At 44.6% G+C, this 23,762-nt stretch overlaps 2 protein-coding genes across 2 annotated transcripts in view; both read right to left on the bottom strand.

The window, feature by feature from the left end:
* Window positions 1–21,915, bottom strand: part of cenpp (centromere protein P) — a 131,075-nt gene extending 109,160 nt beyond the window's left edge. The window contains exons 1-5 of the mRNA XM_072381419.1: window positions 21,764–21,915; window positions 21,522–21,676; window positions 19,850–19,938; window positions 17,228–17,316; window positions 3,685–3,781 (exon numbers count right to left, since the gene is read on the bottom strand). Coding sequence (XP_072237520.1) covers window positions 3,685–3,781; window positions 17,228–17,316; window positions 19,850–19,938; window positions 21,522–21,676; window positions 21,764–21,915 — 582 coding nt within the window. The remainder of the gene's footprint in view (window positions 1–3,684; window positions 3,782–17,227; window positions 17,317–19,849; window positions 19,939–21,521; window positions 21,677–21,763) is intronic.
* The window catches only part of LOC140302894 (transmembrane protein 263), a 211,661-nt gene that overhangs the window by 158,983 nt on the left and 28,916 nt on the right, over window positions 1–23,762 (bottom strand). The gene's annotated exons all lie outside the window — the stretch shown is intronic.

The following is a 23,762-nucleotide window of genomic DNA, read 5'->3' as shown; positions in this document are numbered from 1 at the left end:
GAAATCCCACCTGACTCAGCCTCGGGGAAACGCTCCCTGATGAGTTTCAGACCAACGAGTGTTTTCACGGCCATGCAGACAGTGGAGCTGCGAGCTTTCTGTGACTTAACCACACGTTGTTTTCTAATTTATAGACTCCAGTTAGGGGGAACTGGGGAACATGTATCTATGAACTATAGTAATGTGAAAGTTACCCTTTTTGTTTGCTTTGGTCCCAACTCTTCCCTTCCAGTAATAAGAATCCCTTCAGAGGTTATTACTGATGTGAATACGACCGTGGTGTACAGGAAGATGTGTATGTAACGTGGCTATATTTGAGGATATTTTAATAAACTTAAACTGTTTTTAATTAAAAAGGTGTTGTTTAATCACTGCACATCCAAATGAAGCAGCAGCATCATCACTTGTGGTCGAAAACATCATTTCATGCCACAGTACTTCAGCTTCGAGTTCAAATTACATGACAAGTTAAATTAAATCAGCTGGTTTACCCCCCAGGGTCAGAACCCGAGCTTAAAGGGTTAAAGAGTCCGAGGTGTTGTTTAATCACTGCACATCCAAATGAAGCAGCAGCATCATCACTTGTCCGAGCAACACATCATTTCATGCCAAAATACTTCAGCTTCGAGTTCAAATTACAAGTTAAACTAAAAAATTTCTGAAGAAATTTTGATGGGTGCCCAGCTGCTGCCCCACACAGAGACATATGAGTTAATGTGCTGAGAGATGAAGGTCAAATTGAAGGTCAACCATTATATGATCATAATCCAGTCTGAAATATGAGATTCTGGCTTGTTCTGGTGAAATCTGCCTGCTTTAGACACATAAGGCCCGGTTGATCTGTTCAGATTAATGGAAAACATATTTACAATACTTATATATAATATACTTCAGCTTCGAGTTCAAATTACATGACAAGTTAAATTAAATCAGCTGGTTTGCTGTCCCCCTTTAAACCGTGTCAGAACCCGTGCTTAAAGGGTTAAAGAGTCCGAGGTGTTGTTTAATCACTGCACATCCAAATGAAGCAGCAGCATCATCACTTGTCCGAGCAACACTGTGGTCGAAAACATCATTTCATGCCAAAGTACTTCAGCTTCGAGTTCAAATTACAAGTTAAATTAAATCAGTTGGTTTGCCCCCCAGGGTCTGAACCCGTGCTTAAAGGGTTAAAGAGTCCGAGGTGTTGTTTAATCACTGCACATCCAAATGAAGCAGCAGCATCATCACTTGTGGTCGAAAACATCATTTCATGCCAAAATACTTCAGCTTCGAGTTCAAATTACAAGTTAAACTAGAAAATTTCTGAAGAAATTTTGATGGGTGCCAAGCTGCTGCCCCACACAGAGACATATGAGTTAATGTGCTGAGAGTTGAAGGTCAAATTGAAGGTCAACCATTATATGATCATAATCCAGTCTTAAATATGAGATTCTGGCTTGTTCTGGTGAAATCTGCCTGCTTTAGACACATAAGGCCCGGTTGATCTGTTCAGATTAATGGAAAACATATTTACAATACTTATATATAATATACTTCAGCTTCGAGTTAATATTACAAGTTAAATTAAATCAGCTGGTTTGCTGTCCCCGTTTAATCTGTGTCAGAATCCGTGTTTAAAGGGTTAAAGAGTCCGAGGTGTTGTTTAATCACTGCACATCCAAATGAAGCAGCAGCATCATCACTTGTGGTCGAAAGCATCATTTCATGCCAAAGTACTTCAGCTTCGAGTTCAAATTACATGACAAGGTCAATTAAATCAGCTGGTTTACCCCCCAGGGTCAGAACCCGAGCTTAAAGGGTTAAAGAGTCCGAGGTGCTGTGCTGGAGGTAACTCCCAAACGGGGTCCTCTCAGGACTTTGTGCCACAGCCTGACACCGCAGCACACTGAGGGATGTAGTACATGTTTGTGTCTGTGTGGAGACATTTGCACCAATATGTCTACAAAGCAGAAACGACAGCAAGCGACTGGCCACATGCTCGTAAATGTTCGTGGTTTGTAAGTGCATGAAGCCAAGCATCATCTGCCGCCCAGTGCAGCAGCGGCTGCGGCCCACCGGCACATTAAGCTTAACCATCTTAATCATGTCCAAACGCTTGTGTTTGGTCCTCTTTTTTAAAGCGTTTACTTCTGTCTGCGTGTCGTTAAAGAATCGAACAGCAGGAAGGTTACGATGGGAATTACATTTTCCATAGAAACGCTGAGCAAAATGCAAGTGAAGCAAAAGAAGAGTTTGGAGCACACGGACCAGTATGGAAAATGCGGGTTAACTCTCTTTCAGCTCAGCCAACTTGGCAGAACGATACATTCTCCGAGTAAACAGGAGAATATGTTCCATACTGCCTCTGCAGCCTGATGTACTATTTGACATTTTACTGCAAACTGTCCCACCCTGATGTTTACTACGCCCACATTAATTAACACCTGCTGGCCTGACTTTCATTTTTCTGCTCTTTCATCGCAGTGAATCATCTATTTAAAGAAGCACAATTACAGAGGAGCCATTGTACCTGCACAAACGCTTTCTCCTTCAACTGTAACCCTTAAAGTTCAGCCTTTTTCAGGCCTCAGTTCACCCATCGGCCCATTTATCCCTGCTGTGACATATAAAACCTGAAGCCGGTCCATCCTGCGTGTTAAACAGCAATCTTCACCTTCGGTTATTGGGCCCAGATTGAATAAGAAGTGTGTGATTACAAATAATAAACAGTGTTGATGGGAGATTCCAGCTCTGTGGCTGATCTACTCACACGGTAGTAAACAGCTCATTTCTGTAATGACCAAAGCAGTCTGCCAGGAGCCAGGAGCGTCAGAACACCAACCTGATAACACGATCAGGTCAAATATTCAAGCTCCCGCTCTGGCCCTGAGCAGAAAAGACTTTAAATCGACTCATCACACTTCCCTCTTCGGTTTAACTACATTCAAACATGTTTTTTGACTGTTTTATGGTCCAGATTAAGCAGGGAGGAGGCATTAAACTGCACCTCCATCATCTGGTCACACCCAGGGCCAACACCGTCCCGTGTAAAGAACTGATGAGGTCTCCATTAAAACAACACCCAAACAGACCAAACAAAGAGCAAAACACACGAGCTGCAAAAAGCTTTTAAGCAGATGTTGAATCGACTTCTCCTGAGAGACTCCAGGTTGTCTCAGAAAACGGGGCTTGGCAGTCAGGAGGTTCTGATAATGTCTTCTCCTGGAAAACCAAATGAATTTACATGACAGGAGAACACCTGAGCCGCCTCCTCGCAGCAAAACCAAGCACAAACCTTCAGGCACTTCCTTTCAGGCACCTGTGTGAACCGGGTGGTGCCAAGCTTATTAAATTAGTCTCCCAGAGCAATAACTCCTGGATCAATGCGTCCAAACCTTACAGAATCTTCCCTTTTAACCTCAGGAACAAGACAAGGGTCTAACAAAGGAGAGGTTAAAGGTCAAGTCCAAACATCTGGACTTGTGTGCATCACCCAAACAGGAATGCAGCCATTATCCAAGAAGCAAAGCACAGCTGGAAGAATCTCTTTCGAAAATCCTTCGTGTTTCAGCACAAATACAATTTATGATTTGTTGTAACTGGCGCCGTCTGTTGGCCTTCATAGCCAACCCGACCAAATCCACAGCGAGTCGAAACGTCCCAGAAAACAAAGTCCACTTCGGCGCATGTGTTTTCACTTACCTGGAAATGCTGAAAGGTTCTGGTCCGGTCCTTGCATCGGTCCGAGAAGGTCCTCAAAGTCCTGAAGAACAGCAGAAGATCCCCGCTCTCTTCCACCCTGAAATCACAACACAAGCCATCAAAAACAGCCTCATGACCAGAACCAGAACCTCCAGAATCACCGTGGAGCCACAGTTACGGGCCTTTGGGTTCGTCTGGGTCTGGAACATGGAGAGCACAACTTATTAAACCCAAAACTACCTTCATCTTTACAAAAACTCTACAAGATCCAATTCTTTATTTAGAAATCTCAGATGGAAGAACTGGATCCAATTCTTTATTTAGAAATCTCAGATGGAAGAACTGGATCCAATTCTTTATTTAGAGATCTCAGATGGAAGAACTGGATCCAATTCTTTATTTAGAGATCTTAGATGGAGGAATTGGATCCAGTTCTTTATTTAGAGATCTCAGATGGAAGAACTGGATCCAGTTCTTTATTTAGAGATCTCAGATGGAAGAACTGGATCCAGTTCTTTATTTAGAGATCTTGGATTGAGGAATTGGATCCAGTTCTTTATTTAGAGATCTTGGATGGAGGAATTGGATCCAATTCTTTATTTAGAGATCTCGGATGGAGGAATTGGATCCAATTCTTTATTTAGAGATCTCGGATGGAAGGATTGGATCCAGTTCTTTATTTAGAGATCTAGGATGGAAGAATTGGATCCAGTTCTTTATTTAGAGATCTAGGATGGAGGAATTGGATCCAATTCTTTATTTAGAGATCTCGGATGGAGGAATTGGATCAAGTTCTTTATTTAGAGATCTCGGATGGAGGAATTGGATCCAATTCTTTATTTAGAGATCTCGGATGGAAGAATTGGATCCAGTTCTTTATTTAGAGATCTAGGATGGAAGAATTGGATCCAATTCTTTATTTAGAGATCTTAGATGGAGGAATTGGATCCAATTCTTTATTTAGAGATCTCGGAAGGAGGAATTGGATCCAATTCTTTATTTAGAGATCTCGGATGGAGGAATTGGATCCAATTCTTTATTTAGAGATCTAGGATGGAGGAATTGGATCCAATTCTTTATTTAGAGATCTCGGATGGAGGAATTGGATCCAATTCTTTATTTAGAGATCTCGGATGGAAGAATTGGATCCAGTTCTTTATTTAGAGATCTCGGATGGAAGAATTGGATCCAGTTCTTTATTTAGAGATCTCGGATGGAGGAATTGGATCCAATTCTTTATTTAGAGATCTCGGAAGGAGGAATTGGATCCAATTCTTTATTTAGAGATCTCGGAAGGAGGAATTGGATCCAATTCTTTATTTAGAGATCTCGGATGGAAGGATTGGATCCAATTCTTTATTTAGAGATCTCGGATGGAAGGATTGGATCCAATTCTTTATTTAGAGATCTCGGATGGAAGGATTGGATCCAGTTCTTTATTTAGAGATCTAGGATGGAAGAATTGGATCCAATTCTTTATTTAGAGATCTCGGGTGGAGGAATTGGATCCAATTCTTTATTTAGAGATCTCGGAAGGAGGAATTGGATCCAATTCTTTATTTAGAGATCTAGGATCCAATTCTTTATTTAGAGATCTTAGATGGAGGAATTGGATCCAATTCTTTATTTAGAGATCTCGGATGGAGGAATTGGATCCAATTCTTTATTTAGAGATCTCGGAAGGAGGAATTGGATCCAATTCTTTATTTAGAGATCTCGGATGGAAGAATTGGATCCAGTTCTTTATATAGAGATCTAAGATGGAGGAATTGGATCCAATTCTTTATTTAGAGATCTCGGATGGAGGAATTGGATCCAATTCTTTATTTAGAGATCTCGGATGGAGGAATTGGATCCAGTTCTTTATTTAGAGATCTTGGATGGAAGAATTGGATCCAGTTCTTTATATAGAGATCTAAGATGGAGGAATTGGATCCAATTCTTTATTTAGAGATCTCGGGTGGAGGAATTGGATCCAGTTCTTTATTTAGAGATCTCGGATGGAGGAATTGGATCCAATTCTTTATTTAGAGATCTTGGATGGAGGAATTGGATCCAGTTCTTTATTTAGAGATCTTGGATGGAAGAATTGGATCCAGTTCTTTATATAGAGATCTAAGATGGAGGAATTGGATCCAATTCTGTATTTAGAGATCTCGGATGGAGGAATTGGATCCAATTCTTTATTTGGAGATCTAAGATGGAAGAATTGGATCCAATTCTTTATTTAGAGATCTCGGATGGAAGAATTGGATCCAATTCTTTATATAGAGATCTTGGATGGAGGAATTGGATCCAATTCTTTATTTAGAGATCTAGGATGGAGGAATTGGATCCAATTCTTTATTTAGAGATCTAGGATGGAGGAATTGGATCCAATTCTTTATTTAGAGATCTCGGATGGAAGAATTGGATCCAATTCTTTATTTAGAGATCTCGGATGGAGGAATTGGATCCAATTCTTTATTTAGAGATCTCGGATGGAGGAATTGGATCCAATTCTTTATTTAGAGATCTTGGATGGAAGAATTGGATCCAATTCTTTATTTACAGATCTCGGATGGAGGAATTGGATCCAATTCTTTATTTACAGATCTCGGATGGAAGAATTGGATCCAATTCTTTATTTAGAGATCTAGGATGGAGGAATTGGATCCAATTCTTTATTTAGAGATCTCGGATGGAGGAATTGGATCCAATTCTTTATTTACAGATCTCGGACGGAAGAATTGGATCCAATTCTTTATTTAGAGATCTAGGATGGAGGAATTGGATCCAGTTCTTTATTTAGAGATCTTGGATGGAAGAATTGGATCCAGTTCTTTATATAGAGATCTAAGATGGAGGAATTGGATCCAATTCTTTATTTAGAGATCTTAGATGGAGGAATTGGATCCAGTTCTTTATTAAACCTCACATTCAAACAGCAACACTGAGCGACTGGAAGCTAATCACTCAAATATCTTCGAAACAGCCTCACACCTATAAAAAAACTAAAGTAAACGTCATAAAGCTGAAGGAAGCTAAACCTGAGGAAGTGTACGGACCTGGACACGGTTGACTTTCCCTCCGATTAATCATAAAACATCCCGACTTCACATGTGGAAGCAGAACTCCCGACTTCATGTCATTACTTCAGCTCAAACACACTCCCTTTATCCAAATTATTCATCTTTGAGCATGTTTTATGTCTTCTTTTGGAGGCCCTGCCATTAGAAGCAGCTATAAAACTGTCAAACAAGCACTTCATCATAATAAATTAAATGGTTTGATTCCAGCTGGGCGGCCGTCTGTCTTTTCTTGTTAAAACACAGGTGAGAGCGCCGGTTTTAAATCAAAGCAGGGCACTTATTTTAGGGTATTTAAGGATCAGCAAAGTAATCCAGAAACATGCTTTTTTTTGCTCGTTGTTGTTGCTTTACGATGCTTTTTAAGTAGAATTCTTTTTATTACTGTTGCATAAAATTACTCTAAAGTGTTCATCTTTCACAGAAACACACAAACTGATGGAATTATCCGTGAAAGCACTGTAGAATATAGAAAAAAGAGCTGAATATCAGTAGAAAAGAGCTCTGGTCTGAGTCTGACTGAGCATGGGACGTTCTGTTAAAGGATTTCCAGAGTTTTCCGTGGGGGCCCAGGGCTAGACGGCAGCTGGGTTAAGTTTCCAGATGACTGTTATTCCACACAGAGCCGATGGAAACATGGCAGCACCCTGCCGCAGAATGGAGCTCTATCAGAAAGACACACAGAGCGCAACCCAGTTTGATGCTACACAGAACCGACGGGTCGCACTGGTTCTGAATGAAACGCAGATTGAATCCTCAGTGTGGAACCAATTAAAGAAAACTGGTTGTAAAGGCAGCACGCTTGAGTGACTCTAATGAGATGTGAGGATTTGGAAAGTTTTAGGGGCGGCTTTGAGTTTATCATCCCGAAGAAGCAATAAAACTGTTTTCACCAAACACTGGAAAACAGATCAAATTAACAAACAAGCTTTGAACAGGATTTCTGATTGTTTTGGACACTAAAAATACATTTTAAGGTCTATTAGGATATTTGGTTCCAACAGGGCTAAAAGTTGTGCAAAACCATCCGAATTACTATAAGATCTGCTGTGAAAGGCAGCTGGATCCCTCTGAGACTTTTCCAGGTTCCAGCTGGCTGCTGTGGACCAATCAGCACGTTAAGGAGCTCGGGAAAAGCATCATGTGACCTCTTTATCATAACTGCAGCAAAAAGCGACAGCGGGGACTTCTACCAGCTCCAATCCCCTGACCCGGTAGGTTAAAGAGCCCATAATAGAGCCTCATCATTCCCGGAGTTTGTTGCACCATTTATTTTAATTCCCTTTGACCTGTAAACTTGTTACTTGGCGTCTTTTCAGTGAGCAGAAAAGCTGATGCGGCGGTTTCCAGATGACATGTGCGAAATCTGTCGGTTTGTTCTGAGCCAACATCAGGAGCCAGAGCAGCTGCCTCCAGCGTATCCACATTTGTCATCATGTTTGTGACAATATAATAAATACATCTTCAGATTATAATCATGTACAGTTATCCTTAGAGGACAATGACACGTGTTCTCCAGAAACTCCCAAAAGAACAACAAATTCGCTCTTTTTCTGCTCCTCTGACTCACTGTAAAACTGAACCGGTGCCTTCCAGAACAACTGGTTTCGTCTTTTATTTTCCCTTTAAAAACATAAAAGATATCTGATGAAAACTAAGTGAACAGTTTTAAAGCATTTCAGCCCTTTATCACACGACCTTTGAAGGAGCGAAATCATTTCGTACGACAATTATTAAACCTAAAGCTTATTTCTGGCATGAAATACGTTCATCTGCTCACCGAGAACAGTTTGGTGAAAGTCGGCGTCCTTCATTAGCTTTCAAGTTACAGAGAAAGCTTCCTGTTGCTAAGCAACGGTTTAGCTCGGAATTAGGCAATAAGTTCACACCATTTTCTTATATTTTAAAACTTAATATTTCTGTTGTTAAACTACTTTAATAGAATTGTTACCCATTGATGAAACTTCGCTTGTACAAAAACAAAAAAACTTAAATCTACCATTTGTTAGTTCACTTGAACCTTTATTTAACAGACGCGTTAAACAAAATAATTGTCAATGTCCTCACCGACCAACTCTGTTAAATCCAGAAAACTGAACCAAATCCAGAATCTGAAGCAGCAGCACTCAGTGAAAGTTGTTCCATCAGCTTCCTTTAATGACTCTTTTTAATGCTTTGGGAACCGAGGACACTGATTATTGCAGTTTTTCAGGGGAATCTGTGTCCATTCCTGCTGAATCCCAGATTTCAGCTGCTCAGCAGTCGGGTGAAAAGACGTCACCTTTATGGCAGCAACTGTCTCTAAAAAGCTCCAACATCCACCTCTAAATCAATAGGCGCATTTGGACCGAGACGTTCTAAGAACTGTTCACCTCGAATTTAGTTCTAAGAACTGTCCTTCCCCAGGGGAACTGTTTCATTTTGCATTCTCACATGAGTCGGGGGCCTCGACAGGGACTGATGTGACGCCGCCGTCTGCAACAGACGTGTTACTTTAGCGCCACTCAGCAACAAAACAGAACCCGGGAAAAGTAAGGAGTTAGAGTAGAGTAATGGTGGAGGCTCTCCTCCCATCGCACCACATGCCATCAACATTATGGTACGTATCGTGAAATGGTTGTGGCCAAAGTACAGGGCGGTAAACATGCTGTTCTTGAATTTAAATAAATCCACTTACAGAGGAGGACAGCTGATTTATTTCCACATTCATTTAAAAGCCTTTAAACTTGATTGGCTCCTGAGAAGAACAATAAATCCAACACATATCACAGGTTTGTGAGGAAAAGCTCATTTCTAATGAAAAATGGGTAATAAATAGATAGATAACACTTTGGTAAACACTGTGAGAATATTACAAGATTATAACAAAGCATTTAATCAAAATAACTCAGAAATATCGCTGAATCCGATGAATGCTGATAAGAAAACGCCTGATGGGCCAACTAACAACTTATTGATTTACTGTTTTATTTCTTTGAGCATAATATAAAAAAACGCATCATGTGTTTGTTACGTTTTCACTGGAACTTTTGAGCATGAACAGAGCAAATAGATCCATCTCAGTCTATAGCTGCATTCGGACCGAGAACGCAGTTCTAAGAACTGTCCACCTCGAATTTAGATCTAAGAACTCGAATTTAGTTCTAAGACCTGCCCTTCCCCAGGGGAACCGTTTCATTTTGCATTACCACATGAGTCGGGGACCTCGACAGGGACTGATGTGACGCAGCCGTCTGCGACAGACGTGTTACTTTAGCGCCACTCAACAAGAAAACAGAACCCGGGAAAAGTAAGGAGAGAAGAAAACAACAGCACCAAGAAGCTAACATGGAGAGCGAGGAGGCCACCGTGTTCATGGTCTGCATGGCGGTGATATTAATCATGGACGATCACATCAGGCGTCTAAGATGGAGGCTGGAAGAGCGCACAGCGAGAGTCAGGAGACGGAGAATCCAGCAGCGGGCGATACTTCTTCCTTTCATGGAGGAAAGAAGGAGAGCAGAGCGCCGCAGACAAAGGAGACGAAGTTTAACTTATTAAACAGGCGCCGGTTGGGTCCGTGTCGTATGAGGAAACGTTTCAGACAAGGGGCGGAGCTACAGCCACCAAACACCTACGTCATGCTCCTGTGGAACCCAGAAAAGACCCTGAAGGAGCTAAAATGGTTCCAGGAACTCAGGGCCGTGGTCCCTAGTTCCTGAGGGCCGTGGTGCCTAGTTCCTGTATGTCCGAATGCACGAAACAACGCCCGATTCCTGAAAAGGTTCTAGGAACTGCAAAAGGTTCCTACAGTAGGAAAGCACCTAAAGTTTGAGTATTTACAGGCAGGAGTCATTCATCATTGGAGCCAGTGGAGGCAGATGAGGCTTCAGGAGTGGAACAACATGCCACAATCTCTCTGTTGTGCTAAAATTAGGAGATTTCTGCTTCTTTTTCCTCACTGCAAACTGAATATTTTATTTTTTTAATGACTGAAAAAGGATTTTGGCCATTGTAGAATAATTCCTGCACCCTGTTCAAGTTGATTAATTGTAAGTTACAGGAACTGAGGGCCATGGTCCCTAGTTCCTGTATGTCCGAATGCACGAAACAACGGCCCTATTCCTGAAAAGGTTCCAGGAACTGCAAAAGGTTCCTACAGTGGGAATGAGCCTAATGGTACCTTCACACAGATGAAGCCATCCATGGGGGTCTCCTCGCCATCACCCTGATGTTCATCTCCCGCCACAGATTCTCAGCTCAAACCGCTCATATTTCTGTCCGTGCACCACTTTCTCTGCGTGTTTTGGGTTGTTGTCGTGCTGAAATGAAATGTCCACCGGTGCCCACAGAGGCCAAGTTCCTCTGCAGACTGCTTGATGTTTTGCTGTTTTTTCATGGTCCCGTTAGCTCTGATTAGCTTCTCTGGTCCACCCCCAAAGCCTTAGGTTGCCGCCACCATGTTTGACCGGGATGGTGTTCTTAGGGTTGAAGGAGTCTCCTTTTTTTACGCCAAATGATCACAAAGACCAGAAGCCTTCTTGTTTGTCCAGATGAGCATTTGTGTGCCTTATCTGGAGAAGTGGCGTCCTCCAGAGCCCAGATTCACCAGGATTCACCTTGGTGGTGACCCTTACTATCCGACCACATCCTCCGATGTTCCAAAGTTCGGATCGAAAACATTTAGATTTGGCCTTTTGGTCCTTTCCTGCCATGTGAGCAGCAGCAGGTCCTCAGTGAGCTCCTTTGTTTTAGCCATGACTGTCCTGTTTTTCACCTGTTGAGCTGATTAAAACAGCCGTTCCCAAAGAATCAGGGTAACTAGGATGCTTTAGAACAGCTCAGACTGCGTGGAAAGTTATAAACTTTGGATTTTTCCAAAGAAAAAAGGATTAAAGGAGTTTTTACTTATAAAATAAAAGAGAATAATTAATTTTGGACATGCCACTTTTTGTTCAAATGTAAATAAAAGCTGAGAAATATTTTTCCACAATGATGCCTCTTGTCTTATTATCTTCTTACATAAGTTCCTGCAAACAAACAAAAGAACCAACAGGGCTGGAAACAATAAGTTTCTCAAGTTATTTTTTCCCCAAAGAGGACAATAAAAAAGTGGAAAATGGAAACTTATGCCTGCTGTTTGGTTTCCAGTCTTGATGAATGATTTTTCATTAAAAAGCACTTTTATTCTACACGTTTAGCATTTTTTCCATCAAAGATCAGTAGAAATAGTCGGGTTTTACATCTTGTTCAGAGAAACTTTGACATGTTAATTGAAGAAGACTGGAATCAAACAAGCGACATCCCCCTGATGGACACCCGCTGAGTAAAAGCCAGCCGGCCCCACTTAAACAGCAACACTTCGCCTGCGTTTATCCGACATCTCCAACCAGCTCGATGTGTCAGAGATGGTCGGTAACTAAGCCGTTAGCTCTCCCTCGGCTCACCTCTCACACACAAACTGACAAGGCAGCAGCATGTTGAATCATTATCTTCAGTATTTTTCCATCTGCTGTTTGCCAGATTCTGCAGACTGGGTCATACAATCCAGATGTGGTCTGGCTGCAGATATAGAGCAAATCAGAACGAAGCAGACGCTTTCTCGCAGATTGTGGTGTCGAGGACGGAGAACGCACCCGGCCCATAAACACGCCACATTCAGTGGACGTTCCACCGCTGTGGGAGCATCACTTTGGTCTTAAAGCAACAAACTGCTTTGTTGCTGAACAATTAAAAAATGATGATGCGTGTTGTCACATCTTACTCCGACGGGATTTATGTTGCAACAACTCCAGAGTGAATTATGTTCTTGTTTGTCTAATTACAGAGAACACAGCGGTGCTTCATCTCTGCTCCAACGGTGGCTTGACTGCAATCCGTGCACAGACTCGTGAATTAATGGGCCCTCTTCAGATGTGAAACACAAGCAGCACAGCAGGCCAGGAACAGGAGATGCAGAGAGAAGCCTTCTTCCAAGGCACAGAGGGGACCAAAACTAAAGAGGTCAGAACCCCAGGGATGCTTACAGTGCAGAATTACTTTATTGGATATATGTGTCTGAGCTTGTGGCTGTAAATAAGGTAAATGTATCATTTACAAAATGTGGCACCTGAAGGCATGAGTTGGGTAGAGTGAGGATTAATATCCAGGACAAGCTTCACGGTGCCTCATCAGTTCATATGAAAGTGTCATTTCTTCCTGCTTCCTTCCAAGCAGCCAGACTTTCTGTGACCTTTAAAGTGTCCTGATCAACAGTTCTGAAGCTTTTTCTTTGGACATTTTCTGCTTTTTCTCCTAATCTTCAGTCCTTGTTCCTGAGCATTTTCAGAGGAATGTGTTTTTTCTTTGTTCAGCCACTGAACTCTGACCTTTGACCCATTCAGGCAGAAAAAAGGCTCCTAACTCAAGGGATGAACCAGTGTTGTGTCGACACAGAACAGACAACTTAGCAAAGAAGCCATTTTAAACTGGATCTTTAGGCACTTTGTTACCAGCAGCCTGTCACAAAGACACATCATTTGTTCCCATTTCTTTAGCTGCATCTATGAAAAACAGCAAAGAAAACACAGTTTGACAGACAGAAAATAGGATTTCTGCAGCAACAAGGTGATTCCCAAAGAGCTATTAGCTGAAAACTTGGCATATCTCAGCATGGTGTGCAGTGTGTCCTTAAAACATTTGAGGAAACTGGACAAGTGGAGGACAAAAGAAGAACTGTCAGGCCTAAAAAACTATCTCCAGCAGATGAACAGGATCTGAAAGTGATGTCCTTAAGAAAGAGGAAAAAATCCAGCTGTGACCTGACAGGACCTGAGAGATGCATCTGGACCTTCAGCTGATCCATCTACTGTTGGCCCAAGCCTCATCAGAAATGGTCTCCATGGAAGGGTGGCTGTCAAGAAGCCGTTCTTAAGGAAGGGAAACAGGGAGAAAAGGCTGAGCTGTGCCAAATGACACAAGAAGTGGACTGAAAATCAGTGGCAACAGGTCTTATGGAGGGATGAATCCTCCCCAGAGCCCGGACCTCAACATTATTGAAGCAGTGTGGGATCATCTGACAGAGAACGGAACAAAAGGCAGCCCACATCCAAAGAAGAGCTTTGGGATGTCCTTCAAGAAGCCTGGAGAACTGTTCCTGAAGACTCCTTAAAGAAATGACAGAAAGCTGGTCTCAGAGGGTTCAGGCTGTGTTGGAGAATAAAGGAGCTCAGACCAGAGATTCACTTTAAAGCTGCTGAGAACTGATAAAAAAAAACTCAGATTCTGGGTTTATGTCCATGTTTCAATGAACTGCTGCAGCTGTTTCTTACTTTCTTGATATACAAAGTAATGAGGGCTGGATCGAGACTTCAGTGTAATATTTTACAATTAAATACAAGTCGTGGTTTCATCCAACAACTATCAAGTAAAACTTTCTCCAACAGTGGCTCACAAAGTGTTTAAAATATAGAGAAATATCTACTTTTCCTGCTCCAAACATCACTGAGTGAACCTAAGAAGACCGGACTGAGCTCAGAAAGTTGGACGGAGACAGCAGCAGCTGAACAGGTGTAATTAATGTTGTTCCTGGCTCCGGGCTACGTTTACAGGTGCCACCATGTCACCACACCTAAATGCAATCCAACCGTGTGAATGTAATGAGCCACACCTGCGCTTTCTGCCTGTGAGCGAGCGAGTCGATGTGTGAGGCGCCTTCAGCTGCACGGCAGACGGTTTGACATCTTCATCTGCTTTAATAAACACTTCAGCTGAACTAAACAGCTTCATCCTGACAGGATGAATATCCAACTTTAAACTGGTGGAGCGGGACCAAGCAGACAGACTGTAAATAAATGACAGACTGACTGCGCTGACGAGCCAGGACTGTGGCGCTGGGAGAGCTCCGGCTTCCCATCCATCACACAGCCACTCACGCCACTCCTGATGGGTTCAAATTCAACCGAATTCTCCAAGAAACCTTCAGCTGTCGGGGATCAATATGGTTGATTAGATAAGCTGCAGGCAGCCATCAGGAAAGGCTGATTTTAGCTAAAACAAATACGAAATCAAAACCTGCAAACAGCCCAGAGCAGGTAAAGTCTGGATTAGCTGATAAATAAACTGAGGCCAGATGGCCTGTCGAGGATTTGAAGACTTTTATGCGTCCGCCATGTTGACCACGAGTCGAACGGAGCTTATTAGAGGTCTGTGGATGCTTTAAGAACAGGAAGAATGCGAGAGAGGGTCCAGGAATTCATTTCACTGATGATGTTTTGCTTTTACTGGAAGACTTCGGGTTCACGGTTTCTGCCTCCACATGTAGAAGTTAATTAGGACTCATCAGACCGGCTGTGCAATGCTTCCAATATTCTGCGTCCAGTCAAAGGTTTTTCAAGACTAGGATGGCGAGGTTGGGGGGGAGTGGTGAGGTATGGGGGAGAATGGTGAGGTATGGGGAGAATGGCGAGGTTGGGGGGGGGTGGCGAGGTTGGGGGGGATGGCGAGGTATGGGGTGGATGGGGAGGTTGTGGGGGGGGTGGCGAGGTTGTGGGGGATGGCGAGGTTGGGGGGGGATGGCGAGGTTGGGGGGGGGTGGCGAGGTTGGGGGGGGGGTGGCGAGGTTGGGGGGGGGTGGCGAGGTTGGGGGGGGATGGCGAGGTTGGGGGGGGATGGCGAGGTATGGGGAGAATGGCGAGGTATGGGGAGAATGGCGAGGTATGGGGAGAATGGCGAGGTATGGGGAGAATGGCGAGGTATGGGGAGAATGGCGAGGTATGGGGAGAATGGCGAGGTATGGGGAGAATGGCGAGGTATGGGGAGAATGGCGAGGTATGGGGAGAATGGCGAGGTATGGGGAGAATGGCGAGGTATGGGGAGAATGGCGAGGTATGGGGAGAATGGCGAGGTATGGGGAGGATGGCGAGGTTGGGGGGGATGGCGAGGTTGGGGGGGATGTCGAGGTATGGGGGAGAATGGCGAGGTTGGGGGGGATGGCGAGGTATGGGGAGAATGGCGAGGTTGGGGGAGAATGGCGAGGTTGGGGGAGAATGGCGAGGTTGGGGGAGAATGGCGAGGTTGGGGGAGAATGGCGAGGTTGGGGGAGAATGGCGAGGTTGGGGGAGAATGGCGAGGTTGGGGGAGAATGGCGAGGTTGGGGGAGAATGGCGAGGTTGGGGGAGAATGGCGAGGTTGGGGGAGAATGGCGAGGTTGGGGGAGAATGGCGAGGTTGGGGGAGAATGGCGAGGTTGGGGGAGAATGGCGAGGTATGGGGGGAGAATGGCGAGGTTGGGGGAGAATGGCGAGGTTGGGGGAGAATGGCGAGGTTGGGGGAGAATGGCGAGGTTGGGGGAGAATGGCGAGGTTGGGGGAGAATGGCGAGGTTGGGGGAGAATGGCGAGGTTGGGGGAGAATGGCGAGGTTGGGGGAGAATGGCGAGGTTGGGGGAGAATGGCGAGGTTGGGGGAGAATGGCGAGGTTGGGGGAGAATGGCGAGGTTGGGGGAGAATGGCGAGGTTGGGGGAGAATGGCGAGGTTGGGGGAGAATGGCGAGGTTGGGGGAGAATGGCGAGGTTGGGGGAGAATGGCGAGGTTGGGGGAGAATGGCGAGGTTGGGGGAGAATGGCGAGGTTGGGGGAGAATGGCGAGGTTGGGGGAGAATGGCGAGGTATGGGGGGAGAATGGCGAGGATGGGGGGAGAATGGCGAGGATGGGGGGAGAATGGCGAGGATGGGGGGAGAATGGCGAGGATGGGGGGAGAATGGCGAGGATGGGGGGAGAATGGCGAGGATGGGGGGAGAATGGCGAGGATGGGGGGAGAATGGCGAGGATGGGGGAAGAATGGCGAGTTATGGGGGAGAATGGCGAGGTTGGGGGGAGAATGGCGAGGATGGGGGGAGAATGGCGAGGATGGGGGGAGAATGGCGAGGATGGGGGGAGAATGGCGAGGATGGGGGGAGAATGGCGAGGATGGGGGGAGAATGGCGAGGATGGGGGGAGAATGGCGAGGATGGGGGGAGAATGGCGAGGATGGGGGGAGAATGGCGAGGATGGGGGGAGAATGGCGAGGATGGGGGGAGAATGGCGAGGATGGGGGGAGAATGGGGGGAGAATGGCGAGGTTGGGGGGAGAATGGCGAGGTTGGGGGGAGAATGGCGAGGATGGGGGAGAATGGCGAGGATGGGGGAGAATGGCGAGGATGGGGGAGAATGGCGAGGATGGGGGAGGATGGCGATGTTGGGGGAGGATGGCGAGGATGGGGGAGGATGGCGAGGATGGGGGGGGGTGGCGAGGTTGGGGGGGGTGGCGAGGTTGGGGGAGGATGGCGAGGATGGGGGAGGATGGCGAGGTTGGGGGGGAATGGCGAGGATGGGCGAGGTATGGGGGAGGATGGCGAGGTTGGGGGAGGATGGCGAGGTTGGGGAGGTTGGCATTTCTGTCACACAATCCTCAGAGCAGACACAGAGACTCTGAACTAACTCTAATGTCGGACGCAGCGTTCATCTGAAGCGTTTTTTACCTCGACAGGAAACTGCTGAAGTTCTGCGGGTCGCAGGAGTCCAGAACCACGTTCAGATCGCCGGCCCTCCTCTCAGATCTCTGACCGTCCTGTGGGACGCACGCCGTCAGTTAGTCAAAGAAGAAGAATTCAAACCACTGATATGAAGCTGGAGTGAAGCCGTTTCCCACTCATTCATCTCAAAGATGATAGATCTGAAAACTAACAACAACTACACTTATACAAGCTTAACTTCTACATAATTCGCCTGAGCTCATCTGTAATTTATGTTTAACTAATCGATGGAATCCGAGTAATCAACACAAGTTCTTAAAGCTCATCTTTCACCAGCGACTCCAAACACTTTCAGCATTCTGAGTAAGATCAGGAAGAATTTTTAATGACTCATCAAGACCAATAAATCACATTAAGCCTAATCTTTCAGGTACTTTCCAGCTATAGAGTTACTCAGATGGTGTTTCCTCAGCTTCTGGTCCTACAGTGAGGAACCTTTGAGTTATTTCTGACCAGGATCTGACCTTTGACCCACATATAAAACAGGTTTCTGCCTTCTTTCACCTTCGTAATGTTGTTAAAATCAGGAACATCCCGTCTCAGAGCAGAGAAACTGCTCCATGCATCTGTTCCTTCAGGATTAAACTACTGTAATTCTTTATTATTGTTCTGTCCCACAGACTCTCTGAAAAGCCTCCAGCTGATCCAAAACCCTGCAGCCAGAGTTCTGATGAGATCTAACAGCAGAGATCATGTTTCTCCAGTTTTAGCTTCTCTTCATTGGCTCCCTGTTAGATTCAGAATAGAATTTAAGATTCTTCTCCTCACATATAAAGCTCTTAATGACCGAGCTCCATCATATCTTAAAGATCTCACAGTTGGATATTTCCCCAACAGAGCACTTTGCTCTCAGGCTGCAGGTTTCCTTGTGGTTCCCAGAGTTTCTAAAAGCAGAATGGGAGGCAGAGCCTTCAGTTATCAGGCCCCTAAAAGCAGAATGGGAGGAACAGCCTTCAGTTATCAGGCCCCTAAAAGCAGAATGGGAGGCAGAGCCTTCAGTTATCAGGCCCCTAAAAGCAGAATGGGAGGCAGAGCCTTCAGTTATCAGGCCCCTAAAAGCAGAATGGGAGGCAGAGCCTTCAGTTATCAGGCCCCTAAAAGCAGAATGGGAGGCAGAGCCTTCAGTTATCAGGCCCCTAAAAGCAGAATGGGAGGCAGAGCCTTCAGTTATCAGGCCCCTAAAAGCAGAATGGGAGGCAGAGCCTTCAGTTATCAGGCCCCTAAAAGCAGAATGGGAGGCAGAGCCTTCAGTTATCAGGCCCCTAAAAACAGAATGGGAGGCAGAGCCTTCAGTTATCAGGCCCCTAAAAGCAGAATGGGAGGCAGAGCCTTCAGTTATCAGGCCCCTAAAAGCAGAATGGGAGGCAGAGCCTTCAGTTATCAGGCCCCTAAAAGCAGAATGGGAGGCAGAGCCTTCAGTTATCAGGCCCCTCTCTGTGGAACCAGCTGCCAGTTTGGCTTCAGGAAGCAGACACCCTCTCTACCTTTAAGATCAGGCTGAAACTTTCCTTTCTGATAAAGCTTATAGTTAGGGATGGCTCAGGTGAGCCTGAAACATCCCATAGTTCTGCTGCTATAGGCCCAGCCTGCTGGGGGAGCTCCCATGATGCACCTCTCCTCCCTCCATGTACCTATGACATCATTGCTGTCATTAACTTGTGCATAAAAATGATGAGTCTCATAATAACCACATTAAAGTCTACATCTACATCCTGGCTGACGTTAACAGTGACATCACCAATCTGCTTCTTATTAAACTGAACATATTGAACCTCGAAGCTTCTTCATGCAGGTGAAAATGTACCGACTGAACAGCATCGACGCATTTAAATCAGATTCATAGTCTTGTAAATCCTACATGTGTTGATCTTTATTTAATCTGGAAAGCTGTTCCTAAGATGCTGTGTTCTGTTGCCACTTCACAACTCGGCATCTGAAACATCTGTACGAGTCAGACACGGATCCAATATAACCGAGAGTTTCGTTCATCTCTACAGGGAGGAGACTTTGGAGGAGACTTTTGTACATCTCGGGTAGAAACCTCACAGGAGACGGGATGACTTCAGTAACTGGATGTCTCCGTTTCTTCTGGCTTCTTTTAAAAATCGGTGGATAACTGAACGTGGCTCTCTGTCACCCCCTGCTGGCTGAAAACAGTCCTACACCGTGTTATATCTCACAGGAACTCACATCCAATCATTTAAACTCCGTTTATACAGCTAATGTACAGCCTGAGCTGCTCCATTTCACCAAAAAAATGAGAAAAACATGAACTATTTCTCTCTTTCTGATCAAAGAATGCTGTGTTAAAAATACTTTTTTAAGTTTGAGGTTTCATGTTCTGGTGGAAGCAGCCTGGATGGAAACATCTACACCTGCTCTTGGTTCTGGTTCAGTTCAGGCAGCGGTGCGGATCTTTTACCCTCATCTCGGTCCTACAAAGTCATTTAAAACGAGTTTCTCATTCATTTAAAGTGCTTTGTTTCTCTAAAATGACAAAGCCGTGAGCACATCAGGGTCAGATTCCTCCCCAAAGACGCCAGATACTGATGGATTAAAACGACTCACCTTGACCTCAGAGAGGTTGAACTCTACTTGGAAGATCAGCTCAGAGATGTGACCCGACACACACAACTTCTGGAGCAGCTTGCTGTCACCTAACAACACACACACACAGTGTTAAGATCCAGTGTTTCATATAATAATAATAATACATTTTATTTGGAGGCGCCTTTCAAGTCACCCAAGGTCACCAATAATAAAAAAAAAATACAGGATAAAAGCATTAAAGATGCCAGTTTGATGCCAGTTTGAACAGGTGAGTTTTGAGTTGAGACTTGAAGGATGTGATGGCGTCTGACTGTCTAATATCTGTGTGTGGGGGGGGGGTTCCAGAGCCTGGGTGCTGAGCAGCTGAAGGCTCGGGCTCCCATGGTTGTGGAGAGCTTTATGTAATGTTTATGCATTTAGCATTTAGCGACTTACAGATAGGCAGGTAGGGTCCTAAGGACCCCTACTGGAGACAGTACCTTTCATGCAGGGGATTTGAACTCAGATCTTCCACACGAAAGGCAACCACTACGCTATCCAGTCCCCTTTATAGAAAATTTCTGGAAATTTTTATATGGGCATGCCCCACTGCCCATTTCTGCCCATCTTGCAAAGGCTTCTGTCCCAACTGGGTCCCTCCGTTGGTCCCAGGATTGTCGTCTAGCAGCTCCTACACCACGCCTAAGACAATCCAAACTCTGTTCATGTGTCGTCCCACGATGGTGGAATGACCTACCGAGCGCTACCAGAACAGGGGCGTCCCTGTCTATCTTCAGGAAGCTCCTGAAAACCCAGCTCTTCAGAGAGCATCTCCTATCCCAGCACTTACCTTGTACTTCCCTCCCCCCTCTACCTCTGCCCTTTATCTTTCTGCACTTCCTTCTATGCCTGCACCCTATCTCTACTCTGTCCCCTCTGACAGAGTCGGACTCCTGGGTTCCTTCTATGTAGCTTATTGTTAGCTTTATATATCGCTGTTATATCTTCATTTGTAAGTCGCTTTGGATAAGAGCGTCTGATAAATACAGAAACAGAAACAGAAACATTTCTGCCCCCTTGCTGCTTTTCTTATGAGGTTACAATATGTTGTGGTCCAAATCGTCCCGAGTCCTTAAATGTTTGAACGATGTCTGTACGATAAACTATGGCCGAGCAAAAGGCTTCCGAAATCAGCACGTGTGTTCATTAGCATTCAAATTATGATAGAATTAACGTTGAAAATTCTCAAAAATTGTAAATGCCACCCAAACGAGACTTAAGTATGTTGTAGTTCAAACTGTCCCGAGTCTTTAAATGTTTGAACGATGTCTGTACGATAAAGTTTGGCCGAGCAAAACCTCTCCAAAAATCAGCATGTCAATCATTAGGCTCCCCCCTTAGGAATGCATGGGATTTGTGTTGCCACGGTAACAAGCCTCATGTTAACGGTTGGGCAAATTTTAACGTTAAATTTCTCAAAAACCGTAATAGCCAGCATAATGAGACTGAAATATGTTGTAGTGCGACGCGTCCCGGGGTTGGGGAACATTTGAATGATTTTTCTACAATGACCTGTTGCCTAGCAACAAGCATCCACAATCAAATTTACACTTTTTTTATTTAAATTTATAGGTGAGGAGAAGGTTTTTGTAGTCGATAGGGAGCCAGTGAAGTTGAATAGGGAAAAATAAAATACCTTTCTCATTCTTACTGCTTCGCAGAGTCTTTATGATGCAGCTGTTCAGGCTGATGCCATTCATCTGTGTCTGCAGCTCTAAATCTTCCTCCAGCTCCTCCACCTCTTCCTTCAGCTGAGACAGCACCATCTCCCTCCCTCCACCCTGCGCCCGTCCACTCAAATATGGCCTGTGGAGACAAACCAATGTGCTTTAAAGACATTAATGTGAAAAGTAAACTGATGTGGGGCACAGAAAGGGTAGAAATCCAACTCACAGGGCATCCTGCATTTGTCCTCTGAAGTGGAGCGTTAAGTCTTTATGGTTTTCCTGCTGCTGGAGCCTCAAAGCTTCAACTTCAGCCTGGAGATGCTCAATCTGAGCCTCCAGCACCTTCACCTCCTCAACGTTCTCCTCTCTCTGCTCCATCTGCTGTGGCAAACATTCATTTATTCAGTTATTGGAACAAAAACCAGTCTGGAGCCCTTATTTCTTCATAGTATGCTACCATTCAAAGCCATTTTATTTAGACCAGGGTTCCCGAGGGTTTCCCTGTTTCCACGCACCTGATTCAGCTCATTAGCTGGTTTGCAGAGAATTTAACAATCTTTTGAAGAGCTCCATTTAATCTGAATTAGCCCGGACCGCAACATTATCGAAGCAGTGTGGGAAAAAAGGCTCCTAACTCAAGGGATGAACCAGTGTTGTGTCGACACAGAACAGACAACTTAGCAAAGAAGCCATTTTAAACTGGATCTTTAGGCACTTTGTCACAAAGACACATCATTTGTTCCCATTTCTTTAGCTGCATCTATGAAAAACAGCAAAGAAAACACAGTTTGACAGACAGAAAATAGGATTTCTGCAGCAACAAGGTGATTCCCAAAGAGCTATTAGCTGAAAACTTGGCATATCTCAGCATGGTGTGCAGTGTGTCCTTAAAACATTTGAGGAAACTGGACAAGTGGAGGACAAAAGAAGAAGTGTCAGGCCTAAAAAACTATCTCCAGCAGATGAACAGGATCTGAAAGTGATGTCCTTAAGAAAGAGGAAAAAGTCCAGCTGTGACCTGACAGGACCTGAGAGATGCATCTGGACCTTCAGCTGATCCATCTACTGTTGGCCCAAGCCTCATCAGAAATGGGCTCCATGGAAGGGTGGCTGTCAAGAAGCCATTCTTAAGGAAGGGAAACAGGGAGAAAAGGCTGAGCTGTGCCAAATGACACAAGAAGTGGACTGAAAATCAGTGGCAACAGGTCTTATGGAGGGATGAATCCTCCCCAGAGCCCGGACCTCAACATTATTGAAGCAGTGTGGGATCATCTGACAGAGAACGGAACAAAAGGCAGCCCACATCCAAAGAAGAGCTTTGGGATGTCCTTCAAGAAGCCTGGAGAACTATTCCTGAAGACTCCTTAAAGAAATGACAGAAAGCTTGTCTCAGAGGGTTCAGGCTGTGTTGGAGAATAAAGGAGCTCAGACCAGATATTCACTTTAAAGCTGCTGAGAACTGATAAAAACTCTGTTTCTGCCTCAGATTCTGGATTTACATTTATATGCCCATGTTCCAATAAATCACAAATGCACATATTTTCTGTTTTCCTGTCAGTATATGAAGAGATATGAAAACGGTTCAAAGGACTACGACTGCACCGTGAACACAGGAGAAGAAACAAATGTCGGAAAAGTCGTAAGAAATTAGAGGAAAGTCGAGGCATTCTGTGATACAGATGATATGAGTCAGAAAAACAAATTACAGAGGACGCGTGTTGTCCAAAAGGAGCATTTTGGTTGCGTCTCTTTTACCCACAGCGTTCAAATTTAGCTAACAAATAACATTAGCTGTCCGCGTTCACTCGCCAAATAAGCTAACTGTTCTGACACGTAACTAAAACTGGCCTTTATATGTTTTAAACTCCATTAATATAAAACTGCGCTGTCCCAGCGAGTAAAATAGAGTTATTTTTACCTGATTTAGTTCCGTTTCTTCCAACTTAACAGCCAAAAAAGTTTGGAGCCTCGCGCCCTCTGGACTCTACCACTTTGTACTGGTTGAAGGGGGGAGCAGATGTTTCTGAGAACTACGTTCAGATTGACAGTTTGTTTCTGTTGATAAACTTACAAGAAGTATTAATAAATGGACGTTTTAAATACACAAGTGAAAGTTTTGGTGTTGGTAAAAGACGCCAAAAAGCTAAAATGACCGAGCTGGAGTTTGTGAACCCTCCTTCTACACAGGAAGTTGTGTGTTACACCAGCTGTAGCTAATTAAAAAT

The sequence above is a fragment of the Leuresthes tenuis genome, unplaced genomic scaffold (assembly GCF_036924035.1).
Source record: "Leuresthes tenuis unplaced genomic scaffold, fLeuTen1.0.hap1 SCAF_3, whole genome shotgun sequence".
Lineage (NCBI taxonomy): Eukaryota > Metazoa > Chordata > Actinopteri > Atheriniformes > Atherinopsidae > Leuresthes > Leuresthes tenuis.
The sequence above is the reverse complement of the archived record's forward strand: the minus strand, read 5'-3'. Positions and strand labels throughout refer to the sequence as shown.